General features: G+C 46.6%; 2 protein-coding genes across 3 annotated transcripts in view; both read left to right on the top strand.

The window, feature by feature from the left end:
* mkrn1 (makorin, ring finger protein, 1) overlaps positions 1-11,689 on the top strand; it is a gene marked incomplete at its 5' end in the record, with an annotated part of 28,604 nt that extends 16,915 nt beyond the window's left edge. For both annotated transcript variants that reach the window (XM_079236136.1, XM_079236137.1), the window contains 4 exons: positions 5,942-6,156; positions 7,209-7,319; positions 7,694-7,838; positions 10,034-11,689. In XM_079236136.1, coding sequence (XP_079092262.1) covers positions 5,942-6,156; positions 7,209-7,319; positions 7,694-7,838; positions 10,034-10,246 — 684 coding nt within the window. In that variant the 3' untranslated portion in view covers positions 10,247-11,689. The remainder of the gene's footprint in view (positions 1-5,941; positions 6,157-7,208; positions 7,320-7,693; positions 7,839-10,033) is intronic.
* A 2,745-nt stretch (positions 11,690-14,434) lies between these two features.
* Positions 14,435-15,541, top strand: tmem121b (transmembrane protein 121B; the record flags this gene model as incomplete). Its single annotated transcript, XM_079236014.1, has 1 exon — positions 14,435-15,541. One exon carries the CDS (start codon positions 14,435-14,437, stop codon positions 15,539-15,541), a length of 1,107 nt encoding a protein of 368 aa, XP_079092140.1.
* Between the last annotated feature and the right edge of the window lie 883 nt (positions 15,542-16,424).

A 16,424-nucleotide genomic window follows, 5' to 3' on the forward strand; every position in this document is an offset into this window, starting at 1 on the left:
GTACAACATTTGTCCTGTGCACCCCGGCTCAGTGTTGAAACAAACGAATGTGGGCAGATGAGTCTGAAAAGATTTAGAACAGTAAAGCGCCCAAAAATACAAACGAAGGGATACAGCAACTGTGTTGGTGGTTTAATCCACACTGTAGAGGGAGTACAGCTAGTACCCAGCGTGTTTGTTACTATTTGACATTGGCTTAGCCAGTAGCTAACCTACTTACTTAAAGTTGTCATACGGAATAAATGGCTTGCAGTGTTGGTGTTACATCCATCCATCCATCCATTATCAGCCGCTTATCCGGGGTCGGGTCGCGGTGGCAGCAGGTTCAGCAGGCCGACCCAGGCTTCCCTCTCACCCGCAACACTTTCCAGCTCATTCTGGGGGATCCCGAGGCGTTCCAAGGCCAGCCAGGAGATATAATCCCTCCAGCGGTCTTCCCCGGGGTCTCCTACCAGTTGGACGTGCCTGGAAAACCTCTAATGGGAGGCGTCCAGGAGGCATCCTGACTAGATGCCCGAACCACCTCAGCTGACTCCTTTCGACACGAAGGAGCAGCGACTCGACTCCAAGCTCCCTCCTGATGTCCGAGCTCCTTACCCTATCTCTAAGGGTGAGCCCGGCCACCCTGCGGAGGAAGCTCATTTCGGCCGCTTGTATTCGAGATCTCGTTCTTTCGGTCACGACCCAGAGTTCGTGACCATAGGTGAGGGTTAGACCGACCAGTAAATGGAGAGCTTCGCCTTCCGGCTGAGCTCCCTCTTCACCAGGACGGACCGGTACAGCGCCTGTTTTTATTGCTGCAGCCGCACCGATCCGTCTGTCGATCTCCCGCTCCACCTTACCCTCACTTGTGAACAAGACCCCGAGATACTTGAACTCCTTCGCTTGGGGTAGTCAGTTTGTCCCCACCTGGAGGGAGCAATCCACCGGTTTCCGGCAGAGCACCATGGCCTCAGATTTGGAGGCGCTAACTCTCATCCCTGCCGCTTCACACTCGGCTGCAAAACGCCCCAGTGAATGCTGGAGGTCACAATCCGAGGAGGCAAACAGGACCACATCATCCGCGAACAGCAGAGAGGCGATCCCGAGACTCCCGAACCGGATCCTCTCCGCCCCCTGGCTGCGCCTAGATATCCTGTCCATGAAAGTCACGAACAGGACCGGTGATAAAGGGCAGCCCTGGCGGAGGCCAACACCCACCGGGAACGTGTCTGACTTACTACCGAGGATACGAACACAGCTCCTACTGCAGGCGTACAAAGACCGGATAGCCCGTGCCAACGGGTCCGGCACCCCATACTCCCGCAGCACCTCCCACAAAAACCCCCGAGGGACCCGGTCGAAAGCCTTCTCCAAGTCCACAAAGCACATGTAGACTGGTTGGGCAAACTCCCAGGACCCCTCCAGTAGTCTTGCAAGGGTAAAGAGCTGGTCCACTGTTCCACGACCGGGACGGAATCCGCACTGCTCGTCTTGAATCTGAGGTTCGACAAGCGGTCGGAGCCTCCCTTCCAGCACCCTGGCATAAGCTTTTCCCGGGAGGCTGAGCAGTGTGATGCCACGATAGTTTGAGCACACTCTCCGGTCCCCCTTCTTGTAGATGGGAACCACCACCCCGGTCTGCCAGTCCATGGGCACTGCTCCCGACCCCCATGCGACACTGAAAAGGCGTGTCAACCAAGACAGCCCAACAATGTCCAGCGCTTTCAGCATCTCAGGGCGGATCTCATCCACCCCTGGCGCCTTGCCACCAAGGAGCTTTTTGACTACCTTAGCGACCTCTGCCAGGGATATGGGAGAAACCACCCCAAAGTCTTCCGGCGCTGCCCCCTCTCCGGGGGACATGTTAGCCGGGTTTAGGAGTTCCTCAAAGTGCTCTTTCCACCGCCCGACGATGTCCCCAGTCCAGGTCAGCAGTTCCCCCCCCCCTGCTGAGAACAGCCTGGGGTAGGCCCTGCTTTCCCTTCCTGAGCCGTCGGATGGTTTGCCAGAACTTCCTTGAGGCCAACCGAAAGTCCTTCTCCATGGCCTCCCCGAACTCCTCCCATGCCCGAGTTTTAGCATCCGCGACCATCGCAGCTGCAGCCCTTCTGGCCTGCCGGTACCCGTCAGCTGCTTCAGGAGACCCCTGGGCCAGCCAGGCCCGAAAGGCCTCCTTTCTTCAGTTTGACGGCTTCCCTCACCCCCGGTGTCCACCACCGGGTTCTCGGGTTGCCGCCACGACAGGCACCAATGACCTTCTGGCCACAGCTCCGAGCAGCCGCGTCCACAATAGAGGCTTTGAACATGGTCCACTCGGGTTCCATGTCCCCAGCCTCCCTCGGGATTTGTTAGAAGTTCTTCCGGAGGTGGGAGTTGAAGACCTCCCGGATAGGGTCCTCCGCCAGACGTTCCCAGTTCACCCTCACTACACGTTTGGGCTTGCCAGGTCTTTCTAGCCGACTCCCCCGCCATCTGATCCAACTCACCACCAGGTGGTGATCAGTTGACAGCTCTGCTCCTCTCTTCACCCGAGTGTCCAAGACAAACTCCAACATAGCGGCGCTCAGCCGGGGGCTCGTGAGTATCCCCACTCCCGCCCGGCGCCTCTCACCCTGGGCAACTCCAGAAAAGGACAAAGTCCAACCCTTCTCCAGGAGCTTGGTTCCAGAGCCCATGCTGTGCGTGGAGGTGAGCCCAACTAAATCTAGCTGGTACCGCTCCACCTCCTGCACCAGCTCCGGCTCTTTCCCCGCTAGCGAGGTGACGTTCCACGTCCCTAGAGCTAGTCTATGCTGCCGGCGATCGGCTCGCCCAGGTCTCCTGCCTGGCCCGCCGCCCGGTCTGCATAGCACCCGACCCCGATAATTCTCCCCGCGGGTGGTGGGTCCACGGGGTGACTGCTGCTCCATGTTGTTTCTTCGGGCTGAGCCCGACCGGGCCCCATGGGCGAAAGCCCGGCCACCAGACGCTCACCGACGAGCTCCCCTCCTGGGTCTGGCTCCGGGAGGGTGCCCCGGTTTCCCTTGTCCGGGCGAGGTAACTTTAGTCCGTGGGCTGCAATTCATCAGGGTTTTTTGAATCGCTCTTAGTCTGGGCTCTCCCCCGAGACCTGTTTGCCTTGGGAGACCCTACCAGGGGCTGACGCCCCGGACAACATAGCTCCCAGGATCACTGAGCCACTCAAACTCCTCCACCACGTTAAGGTGGCGATTCATTGGAGGAGTTGATGTTACAATTAACTATTTTGTTAAAAGACATTACCAGCCTGTATTAGTTTGATATATTAGTAATATGACAGCTGGCTAACGCTAGCTACGGTTTGTTTGCCAAGTGATATTTGTGACTATTCCTTTAGTGCTATAGTGCTGCTTCCCTCAACTTTGTCTGAACCCAAAACAAAATTGTTGTACACAGTATACCAGAATTATTCAGCTGCACAAATATTTCTTGGCAAGCAAACCTATAGCTAAGCTAACATTCGCTAACGGTCGCTTAAGCTGTGTACAAAGAGTGACAGTAAAAAGTGACCTTTGCTCAGCTCACTGTTGAATCTGCATTTGCACATTTTTCTTGAACATTCAAATATGTTTTAGAAAAAATAAATATAAAATTGTAAATGCTTTTTATTACAAATATTTGTGGATTTCTATTACATTCATTTGAAACAAGAACTATTTCTGTCTGATAATATAAGATTATCCTTTATTAGTCCCTTAGCACGGATTTACAGCAGCAGAAGTTTAAGTGCCAACGACACGTAGTAAAAAAGAAACCCGATCAAAACAATATTATAAATAAGCAAGAAAAAACAGTAAAGAATCTCCAATAACTGAAATATTATATAGACGGAGAGAATAACTGTTATCGCACAGTGTATTTATATTGCATAGGTTGTAAATGTTTTGTGGTCTACTGGGAGCAGAGCTGGTTGTGCAGCCTGACGGCAGCAGGAAGGAAGGACCTGCGGTTCACAGCATATACAGTTATGTTCATAATAATAGCAGTGTGTTTTAAAAAGGTGAGTAAACCTCAAAATTCTTCAAATAAATTGTATTTTAATGAACACAAATGCATTGGGGACACTTTCCAATGTTCTTGCTTTGAAATAGAATGTGCAAAGTAATTGAATTTGATAATATTTTACAGAAAGTCAAGAAATATAATGTTCAAAAAAAATAGCAGTGTTGACATGATTTTGCTCGCTTGCTGGTGTGTTTGGGGTGATTGTCTTGTTGAAACACCCATTTCAAGGGCATTTCCTCTTCAGCATACGGCAACATGACTTCTTCCAGTATTCTGATGTGCTCAAACTGATCCATGATCCCTGGTATGCGATGAATAGGACCAACACCGTAGTACGAGAAACATCACCATATCATGATGCTTGCACCACCATGCTTCACCGTCTCCACTGAGCACCGTGGCTTGAATCCAGTGTTTGCAGGACGTCTGACAAACTGTCTGTGGCCCTTAGACCCAAAAAGAACAACCTTACTCTCTCATCAGTCCACAAAATATTACGCCATTTCTTTTTAGGCCAGTCAATGTGTTCTTTGGCATATTGTAACCGCTTCAGCACATGTCTTTTTTTTTAACAATGGTCCTTTTGCGGGGGCTTCTTGCTGGTAGCTTGACTTCACATAGACGTCATCTGATTGTCACAGTACTCACAGGCAATCTTAGATCTTCTTGGATCCTCCTGGAGCTGATCATTGGCTGAGCCTTTGCCATTTTGGTTATTCTCCGATCCATTCGAATAGTCGTTTTTCTTTTTCTTCCTCACCTTTCTGGTTTTGGCTGCCCTTTCAAAGTGTTTGATATCATTTTAGCTGAACAGCCGATCATTTTCTGCACTTCTTTATAGGTTTTCCCCTCTTTTATTAATTTCTCCATCAAAGAACGCTCTTCTTCTGAACAGTGTCTTGAACGGCCCATTTTACTCTGGCTGGACAAATGCACAGCCAGCATATGCAGCGTCAGTTGCCTTGATCCTTAAATAAGGCCCACCTGTTTAACACCTGTTTTGTTCACATAATCAATGACCTCACTAATTGAACTCGGCACTGCTATTTTTTGAACAAGCCCCTTTCAGTAAATTATTCAGTTTTACAGAACCAGCAGCATGACGTCATGCCTGTTGGGTCTGTTGGTTTTCTATACCCTTACTAACCTTCTAGAAACTTACTTGCAGAGTAGAAGTTGAAATTCTAACAAAAACAGTGATTTATCTTGCAAGTGATGTGGGACTGCTATTATTTTGAACACAACTGTACATGCTGTGACTCGTGTAAATCAGCACACTGTCCTCGTCACACTCAACTTTCTCTCGCTTGATGTTGTGGCGTAGGTCTTCAAGCTTCGTCGTTTAATTTGCACTCTCCCTAGTACAACTGACACAAATCTGATTGTTGTGCACTTGCAGCTATCAGTGTACAGCTGATGTCCAGGTGGAACTCACACTTGTATACTTTGGTTCTACATCACGTGCAGCAATCTACAAACCCCACTGTTGAATGATTCATTTAAAAAAAAAAAAAAGTGTCATCCCCATCCTGTACTAGTGAGAGCATGAAATCTGATCAAGGAAGTCCAGTTTGAGTAATACATCCTTCAGTTTAAAGGGTTTATCAAACACCAAAACACAGCTTAGCAATTTACAATGCCTTACTCTGGAGAGTTCCTATTACAAAGTGATGTCCTGGGGATGAGAGCTTGCATGTATTTGATTAGCCAGTGCTCTGCGTTAATGGAGGACATTGCAAGCAACACTTGAGCCAGAACCTCAGCTGCTCTGTTCAGTGGTGTCATTTAAAATCAAGGAGTGGCTGCTACTCTTGTATGACCACAGCTCAGGAAGTTCACATTAGACATCTAGTGAACACCTTGGCATTCTCTCAGCTGCTACATTATCTGAGGAGGAAACGGTTGTGATGTGCTGCTTTAACGTTCCCTCTCCTAGGCATGCATCGAGGCCCATGAGAAGGATATGGAAATTTCATTTGCCATCCAACGCAGCAAAGACATGATGTGTGGTGTGTGTATGGAGGTGGTGTTTGAGAAGGCCAACCCGAGCGAGCGGCGTTTTGGCATCCTCTCCAACTGCAGCCACTGCTACTGTCTAAAGTGCATTCGCAAGTGGAGGAGTGCCAAGCAGTTTGAGAGCAAAATCATCAAGTGAGTCACTAACGCATGGCGACGCAGGGTTTTGGAAGTGACTGTTGTTCCATCGTTCTACGGCTCAGTGTCAGAGCATTTTACATCTGTATCTCTGGTAGATTTTCTCAGGAGAATGTCAAATGTTATAATCTGTAGAACATCAAAACCAATTACCAAAAACGTGGTCAGATTGTGACGTGTGAAAACCACAAGGTATTCATTAAATCTACAGCTAGTTTGAAATGGAACGTCCACACAACTGAGAAGCTTAAGGCTGTCTCCTCGATAAATATAGAACAAAAAAACAAACCCAGTCAATATTTCTATTGACTAAACTACGGTCAATAATTGCATTACTGTTATCTAACCTTGTTACATCAGCTGTATTGATCTGATATTACAGGTTTAAAATGTGGCAATGGACAGGCCTTATAATGAAAACCAGTAAGGACTTTTTGTTTTTTCTATATTTTGTAGCCAATTCCCTGAACAGTCTGTGGAGAAACATACTGAGATGACCTTTTAGTTAACGCTCATTTCTCTGGAGGACCGATGTGAAATGAAGACAAATGCAGATCTTCCCAGCATCCCATCTTGACAGAAACAATGTTACAGACAGCTCTGCATGCAAGATAAGCCAATCTGGAATGTGAGATATAATTAGAGTAATGACACCACTCAAGGAAACATTCCATTTTTAATAATGTGGATTTTTACCTCTCACTGAGGTACATCTTAGGCTCAGATAGGGATCAGTATGACAGAAGTAATTTCTTAGCCTGTTGTTGTAAGTCAGCCTTTGTGAACCTATGATAAATCCCACTTTGGGAATGTTTGTCGCTGTTGGAAAAAAACGAGACTATCTAAATATAACATAACATTGTATTGAAAACCTTCAACAAAATGTGTTTTTCTCTTTTTTTAAAGTTCTAACAACAAATAACCTAATTTGCTAAAGTTAAGGCGATGCCATTGTCGTTAGCAAACGATCGTTAATGTTGGGACAAAATCCTAAAGTATCAAAATGATGCGGTGGACGGTTTCCACCACTTGTTTTTTCTTCTTCGCAGGTCTTGCCCAGAGTGTCGGATCACCTCCAACTTTGTCATCCCAAGCGAGTACTGGGTGGAGGATAAGGAGGACAAGCAGAAACTCATCCAGAAATACAAGGATGGCATGGGGTACACGGATCATTTCCTATTGCTTAACAACCTAAAGCCTTATTTCTACCAGCCTCTTTAGTGCTAAAGCTGAGTCTTTGTTCTTTTTTAAAGGCATTTAATGAGGCATCTTTTCAGTCTGGCTTATTTAAATCTTGGATGGTGAATCTGTGCGAGTGGGTGGCAGTGATGGAAAGCTCTGCAGGGTGTTGGTTGATGATCAGCGTAGACTTTAACTCTGAAACACACAAAAGAAAATTCCATGTTCATTTAAAAGCTGCACTGAAAAAAAATGCCATCTTCCAAAAATCGATAGTGTTGCTTGATGCCTCTAGTGGGCTTTTTGTGACTGTTTGAACTTGCTGTTTCTATTGTTCCCTTTTTGTCTTCTGCAGGAGTAAACAGTGTCGATACTTTGACGAGGGTCGTGGAACGTGTCCTTTTGGCTCAAATTGCTTTTATAAGCACGCCTTTCCTGACGGCCGGCTGGAGGATGCTCAACCCCAGCGAAGACAGACCGGATCAAATGGCAGGAATCGGGTAAAAGTTCACACACTCTCCTCAAATCCTGTCGTCCTCAGCAAGTTCTCCTGAAATTACTGAAGTGCTAAAGATTGTCACCATTTGTCAAAAGCAACTGATAAAATGCAATCCCCTATGTGGGGTGTATTTCCTAGTCCACAGGCCTCTGTACAGGTCTTTATAACAAACGGTACAATTATATATTGAACAAATATAGTAATGCTTGATCCCAAATTAAACAGCCAAGGGGCAATTTCACATGCTTCAAACACAACTCGACCTCCAAAGATGGACATAACCGAAGTGATGACTCGAAAAGACTTGAAAACCAGCTCCGGAATTATGAACAATAACCCTGGGTAGGAACGTCCTACGTGTGAAAACCTGACCTCGCCGCAAAGCGCACAACCTACGGAATAAACCCCACCTTCCAGTCTCTTCTCAGACAAAGCAATCTTTCCTTATGAAGAGTTGCTCCATCCTCTAACCCTGGTTCAACCGGTCTGGTCTGACCCACCATCAACCCTGAAGGACAAGCCGAGACCCAAAACGAGGAACATTTTCAACTTCTCAAATGTATTTCATAAAAAGATGGTGTAGTTTGAGCCTGAGATGGCACAGAACATCAGTGTGCCAACACGAAAAAAAACTAGTTAGAAATATTCCCTTTTACACTTAATTAAAAACCCCAAAGTCCATCTTAAGGACACGAGGTAATACAACATGCATAACAATTCAGTAACTTCAGCCGTTTTAACAGACTCGACAGCTTTCATGCACAAACATGAAATAAAAAAGTCCAACTAGAAGAAATTAGACTACAATACTCTAATAATCAACTAGAATCCTCACTCACTGAATCTATGTGACGCTGCACTAAGTACACATTCTGTGTCTTGAGGAGCAGCTTTAACCACAAGCTCAAAATAAATTGGGACCAGGTCCAACCCCCAAGCTAGAGACCCACGCTGAAGGGAAGGGGAGCACCGGAGAACCAGAACTAGAACCAGTTTTCTGGGGCTTGGAAACAATCCTGCATTTGTCCACATTGAAACTCCTCGTAGTCATTTTTAATGTCTCCTCATCAATCAAATCAGTTTGAAAGTGTTCATGCCCATTGTACCTTTTTCACCCTTCATTTTTATCATTGCATTTTGGGGACTAAAATGGTTGTTGTTTTAAACATTTGCCCCTCCCTTGTGTGGCAGAGTGTGGATATATAAAAGCCATTTCTGACGGGAGAAACTGAAAATATCAAAATGATGAAATAGTGATTACACCTATTGATTTATGTGGTCAACATTTTGTTATATTTAAATAATAACTTTATTTATGAGCACCTTTTTTAAAAACAAAGTTTACAGAGAAGCAAAACGTCCATACCAGTAAACAAAAAGGCTGAATACAGCGAAACCAAAGAAATAAAAAGAAAACAAACGAATAATTCAAATAAACAAAAAGAGGGGAACAGAAGAACTGCATGAAAGGACAACTCTAGATTATCAAAATTCTGAGCTAGAAAATAAAAATGAATTGTGAACTTAAAGCAAAACGTCTTTCAGTGTCGTGAGAACGTGAGGCTTCATTTTGATATTGGGAGTGCGTTATTACAACACTTGTATTTATATCACAATTTTGACTTTCTGAAGAGCAAGTTTAGGATTCAGGGGATCTATTAGCTGACATGGAATATAACAACTCATAGCTATGCTTGCATTAGTGTAACAGCACTTGACACTCAGAGCCCTGTTTGTGTGAGCTGAGAGACCCTTCATGTCACAGGGGGCGGGTCCTCGCCACCTGCTCTGTTGCCCCGCCCTGTTTCACAACGGACCAACCAACCGCTGGCTTTAGATAGCCTTTCACGTTTTTACAATACCAAAAGGCCACCGTAGATCTATGACAATGTTGATGAATATTTGCCGCAGTGAGCAGAACCATGGCTGGGTAGTGTTCGGTGGACGCTCGAACAGCGCCAGCGCCGGTGTTTCTGCTCGTTGCGGCTCGTGTGCCAGCCTTGGGAAGGGAGGGGGGAGCAGGGTGATGTTCAGGTGGTTGCAACCTCACGTCTGGATGTCACTAAATCCTCCACACTGAACCTTAACTCTGAAGTTGGTATTAGTGTCTATTATTAGTTTTTCTGACAGAAATTGTCTTCCATAGCCGACATTTGTTATCATCGTTGAGAATAAAGCGTTCCCTCTTCCTCCCAGAACTCCAGACGAACCCCGCTGTGGGACATCTTCGACGAGCGGGAAAGCAGCGACTCCTTTGACAACGAGGACGAGGAGATGGTGACGTTTGAGCTGAGCGAGATGCTCCTCATGCTGCTCGCCGCCGGCACCGACGACGAGGTCACGGACTCGGAGGACGAGTGGGACTTGTTTCACGAGGAGCTGGACGATTTCTATGAGATTTACCTATAGCGGCCCCGCCCACAAAGCTCCCCCTGTGTACACTAGACACTAGAATGGACTGACAGTAGCTTTCCCCGCCCCTGTATTGCGGCAGTGCTTTGAAGCAGGCCATTAATAAATGAACTTTTAAAAGAAAAAATGAAGAAAAAAAAGTCTAACAAGTGCGCTCGTGCTAAACATTTTCTAGACATCTATCCTTGTGGGTCCATCTTGTGCAATTCGTGTTAAAAGGAAAAAATATATAAAATGACAAAAAGAACTCAATATAAGATTTAACAAAGTATAACTTTCTTCAAATATTGCTAATAAACAGTCAAGTTTATTTTGTGGGTGTGGGTTTAACTTTTGAATCATCTACCCAGGTGTTAATATGTACTTCTGACTCTGAGGATGCACTCTTACTTACTCAGCACCATTTACTGTAATCGTGATGGGCATGTTGTAAGATTTTACATATGCTTTTGTTTCCTTTATTAAAGCTGCTGATATATTGTGCTGATGTTAAATGCATTCACCATAATCATCTTCACGTTGTACGGAAAATGTACTGTGTGTTGTCATGAGGCATTTAGATGTAATGAGACAAAGTGTGAGTCAAAGCCCTGAGGAGCTCCTGAGGTTTTATAACGCAGACGTTTCAGTGTCTGAGCAGCTGATGATGTAAGTTATGGAGAAGATGGAAGAAATCTTTTCTACTTCACCTTCTCATGTCTTTTCACAGACAAATCAGTAAAAGGACTCCAGCAGTGCGGGGCAGAGCTTGTGGCTGGAAGCTACACAGATTACTACTGAACTAAAAGATACCGCCTTAAGATGCATCTTCAGCGCTGAAGCAGCCAGTGCTACATATTCTATCCGCCGCTCACTCACTGAAGTGTCTTGTCTGGGTTACAAAGATCACAGTTGAGGACCCTGGTTATATAACTGGTTCTGGTCTGGGCTCGGGGTAGACCTGCTAAGTCGCTCTCTCCCCACACACACACACACACACACACAGGTCTACGAAATGTTCCACCTTTTAGAATGAATACAGAAGTTATTATGCAATTTAAGTGAAATTATAAATCAGGTTTTCATAATACTTGTGTGTTTCTCCAACTAATAAACCAACTGCCTGTGGGCCAATTGAATTCCAGTGTCTCTATTTTGTCTATATGATCAAATAGACAAAATAAAGAAGTTAATTTAAAATGAGCTGAGCATCCAGAAGTCCTTCCTCAGAACCAGCTATACGAGTTCTCCTTCACGGGGCTGAGAGACGGTTCTTCCACAGCACGGTGTGACGTGCAGATTCACCGCTCCGGTTCTTTGCTGCCGAGACGCTCGTCCATAGATCCTGATAGCTGGTCTCAACCTGTTAAACTCCTTTGAATGCATATGTTTGTACGGAAATGTGTGTTTTCTATGTTCCACAGTCATCCATCTTAACTTGAAATTAAAGTTTATTATAAATCTCTGAACTGTGTGGAGTCTAACTACTTGTGTCTATTGTCTTGTCTGTTTAACCCAGTGGTTCTCAAACTTTTTCTGTCACGCCCCACTTTGGAGGATGAAAAATGTTCGGGCCCCAACAACATTGTTACAAAATGGTCCAACTTTTTGTGACTTCTCCATCCGTGCCTTTTCAAATAATAGAATAAAGAAAATTGAAATCCCTTTCAAGTAAACCAGATCGCTCCATCAGACAGAAACTAATAACATGTGCAATCACTGTGTTAGAACAATACAAATAAAGTTAGAAAGCCAGACCTACGTCATCTTATCCTGACAATTAGCCGCTAACTCAGTAAGCCAGGTACGAGAAACAGGGCCCTGCTCTCTCCAGGGTAATCAGCCTCATCCCTTTCAGCTGGGCAGCAGCCTTGGCCTGGCTGCACTGCTGACTGGGAATTGTAGTTTATTCCCCAGACGCCATGATGGATTGTAGTCCCTGCTGCAACCACTGGGAGGGGATGTACCTCTCATTGATGACACTACCTCTTATGACATCACAACATATTTATAAAACTGGGTTGTAGATTTGATACGGCTCTCAATTAATGCTCAATGTTGAGCTGAGATCTATATTCTGTTTTCAGGGACACAACAGCAGAAAAGATCTCACGGAGGCTTTTAGCAAAACGCCAAGAGTCTTGGTCGCCGTGCAGCGTAGCCTGTTGACGGCGTAACTAAACATGTCCACCAAAGTACAGCATTTCTCCATGTATTAATTAATGACGTTTTATGTCCGTGTACGTTGTACTTTTGTACTATGTCAAGTTCTCATGTTCATGGAGAGAGAGGTCGTCCTGAAACCACGAGGTAGCGGTTCATCCTGTTCTCATAGTTTCATGTTGAAGTGTCCTTGAGACCCTGAAGCCTCATAGCTTCACAGCAGCTCACTGCTCCTTCATTACTAAGGATGTAACATGCAGAGAATAATCCCGCTGTGGGATTAATAAAGGATTATAGAAAATAAAAATAACATATAATTATAATATAATAATTATATTAATATATATTTTTGTATTTTTATACATTTTTAAAAAACAGCATCACATGACATCTTATTACAGAGACTAGACCAGTCGATTGGTATTAAAGGTACAGCACTAAACTGGTTTAAGTCGTATTTATCAGATCAAACTCAGTTTGTATTTGTAAACGATGAGGCCTCGGTTACCACCAACGTTAGTCATGGAGTTCCACAAGGTTCTGTGCTTGGACCACTTTTATTCACCTTATATATGCTTCCTTTAGGCAATATTATCAGAAAACACTCCATAAACTTTCATTGTTATGCCGATGATACTCAACTATATCTGTCGATCAAGCCAGATGAAACCCACCAGGTCGCTAAACTTCAAGCGTGTCTTAAAGACACCAAAACCTGGATGACCTGCAACTTCATGCTGCTGAACTCGGACAAAACTGAAGTTACTCTACTCGGCCCAGAACACCTCAGAAATCAAGTATCTGGTGATATGGTTTCTCCTGATGGCATCGCTCTGGCATCTACCACCACCGTAAGGAATCTCAGAGTTATTTTTGATCAGGACCTGTCCTTTAACTCCCAGGTAAAACAAATCTCGGACTGCCTTTTTTCACCTACGGAACATCTTGTCTGCAGAAACATTGATGCATTTGTTAATTCTAGACTATGATAGCGTATAGTACCATATTACCCACTAGAGAGCTTATAGTACCAAATTACCCCACTAGAGCTCATAGTATCATATTACCCCACTAGAGAGCTTATAGTACCAAATTACCCCGCTAGAGAGTTTATTGTACCATATTACCCCACTAGAGCTCATAGTAGCATATTACCCACTAGAGCTCATAGTAGCATATTACCCCACTAGAGAGCTCATAGTAGCATATTACCCACTAGAGCTCATAGTAGCATATTACCCCACTAGAGAGCTCATAGTACCATATTACCCCACTAGAGCTCATAGTACCATATTACCCCACTAGAGAGCTCATAGTACCATATTACCCACTAGAGAGCTCATAGTACCATATTACCCCACTAGAGCTCATAGTACCATATTACCCCACTAGAGCTCATAGTACCATATTACCCCACTAGAGCTCATAGTACCATATTACCCACTAGAGAGCTTTTTCCTTTTTTCCCTGTGAAATGTTTTTTGAGGGAGTTTTTCCTGATGTGAGGTGTGTGTGTGTGTGTGTGTGTGTGTGTGTGTGTGTGTGTGTGTGTGTGTGTGTGTGTGTGTGTGTGTGTGTGTGTGGATGAATGAGTTGTCAAAAAATCTCTCTCTGTATATATATATATATATATATATATATATATATATATATATATATATATATATATATATATATATATATATATATAGAGATATATAGAGATATATATATATATATGCTCCTCTATATGTTGACCGTTAATGTTTAGGCGCTAAATACAGCTTGTGTAAAATATATTTTCATAAATTGAACACCTATTATTATTATTAATAATAATACATGTATGTATTAAAAACTAAATAATAAATAAATGAAAATAATGCAGCCGTAGTCCAGTCCCGCAGACTCCATGCCTGTCTTTGCGCATCTCTTTCTCTCCACCTTTAAAAGTCTCAGGAGGGAGGAAGAGGAGAGGAGGAGGGAGGAAGAGGAGAGGAGGAGGGAGGAAGAGGAGAGGAGGAGGGAGGAAGAGGAGAGGAAGGGAGGCGCCGCACACATACAATGATCGCACACACTGGGCTCGACCATCTGAAGGAAGACCCTCCAGGATCCAGAGCGCGCTCCCCCGGCCCCCCTCCTCCAGAAGCCCGGGACCCCCAGACCCCAAGCGGCCGCGGCAGAGCCCCGCCGCTGCCCCGCCACGCCGCCGCGCGCGTCATGACATCGGGGGAGCTGATGCAGAGCGGCCCGCTGCTGGCGGACCCGTCCCGGAGGAGCCTGCTGTACAAGGCGCTCTGCTTCCTGCTGCTGGTCTTCCAGGGCGGCGTCCTGGACTTCTACCTGATCGTTTTCACCGACCTGTACTGGTGCTCGTGGATCGCCACGGACCTGGTGGTGGTCTCGGGCTGGGGGATCTTCTTCATGAAGAACGCGCGCAGCAAGCGGGAGCGCGCCTGCGGGTTCCACCAGAAGAGCTCCGGGTCCGGCTGCAGCCTCGGGGAGTTCACGTACGCGTACCTGGCCTGGCTCATCTACGTCATCGCCTGCACCCCGAAGCTGGTGCTCGTCCTGGAGACGTCCATCCTGGACCTGATCGAGCTGAAGGTCCCGTGCGGGGTGACCGGCTTTAAGGTCGTCATGCTGCTGTCCGCGCCGCTGCTCTTCTGCCTCAGCAACGCCATCATCGAGGACCTGAACGGGGCCACGCGGCACCGCGCCCAGACCTGCTTCCTGGGCTCCTGCGTGGACCTGCTGGACAGCTTCGCGCTGGTGGAGATGCTGCTGAGGGGCGAGGTCCCCTCCGCGTCCCTCAAGTACACGGTGGTCTGCGTGTACTTCCTGGTCCTGGCCGCGCCGGTGGTCTGGCTGTACGAGCTGACTGCGTCGGAGCCGCGCCGCCGCTGGCTGTGGGCGCGCTTCTGCGCCGGCCTGCTGGTCAACGCGCCGCTGCTGCTGGTGCGCTGCTTCCAGGTGTACGTGTACCGGATGCCGGTGTCGGTGTTCATGTTCAAGAACGTCTTCTTCCTGGCCTGTCGGGTCCTGGAGCTGCTGGATCAGTGCGGGGCGCGGCGCGGGGGTCGCGACCCGGCCGAGTTCTCCCACTGCGTGTCCGAGAACGACATGTGTCCCCACGGGTACGTCAACACGCTGGCCGTCACGCAGTCCTAGAGCCGGGGCCCGGGCCGCGCGTGTTCCTGACCCCGTCCTAGGGCCCGGGGCCACGGGACCCAGCTCCTGCTTCAGATAGGGCTTTGGATCAGTTATGACTTGGGAAAAAGTTCCACAAGAAACCCACATGAAAGGATATTCAGGAAATAATATATCTTATTATATTATTTATATTATAAATTAATATTGGAAAGAACAACTAAAGCTAATGATCCGGATCCACACACAAAGGGTCACTTTACCCAAATTGGCAAAAAAACATGTTCTCAGTTACCTGCAGAGATGTCGAGGGCCACGGGGCCTCACCTGTAGAGTAGCTTCACAAGCAGGTCCCTGAAGGTGAACCTGGGGCAGTTCTCATTGGAACGGCTTTATAACAAATAAATAGTTCCTAAAAAAACTCCTGGTGTCTTTTGATCTGTCAAAGTAAAGAACGTTTAGAATCGTGTGAAACTGAATTATTCTGTTGGAATGGAATAATCTCAAAGATAAATTAACACAATAATACAAACACATTTCCAATGACAATATCTGCGGCTAGATTACAAAACACAGGGTTTTAAAGTCTGAGACTGTCTGGGAGGGTGGGCCCCCAACACCTGAGGCCTTCGGGCCCCCAAACACCTGAGGCCTTCGGGCCCCCAACACCTGAGGCCTCTGGGCCCCCAACACCTGAGGCCTTCGGGCCCCCAACACTTGAGGCCTTCGGGCCCCCAAACACCTGAGGCCTTCGGGCCCCCAACACCTGAGGCCTTCGGGCCCCCAACACCTGAGGCCTTCAGGCCCCCAACACCTGAGGCCTCTGGGCCCCAACACCTGAGGCCTTCGGGCCCCCAACACCTGAGGCCTCTGGGCCCCAACACCTGAGGCCTCTGGGGCCCAA

The sequence above is a fragment of the Taurulus bubalis genome (genome assembly GCF_910589615.1).
Source record: "Taurulus bubalis genome assembly, chromosome: 20".
In the NCBI taxonomy this organism is placed as follows: domain Eukaryota; kingdom Metazoa; phylum Chordata; class Actinopteri; order Perciformes; family Cottidae; genus Taurulus; species Taurulus bubalis.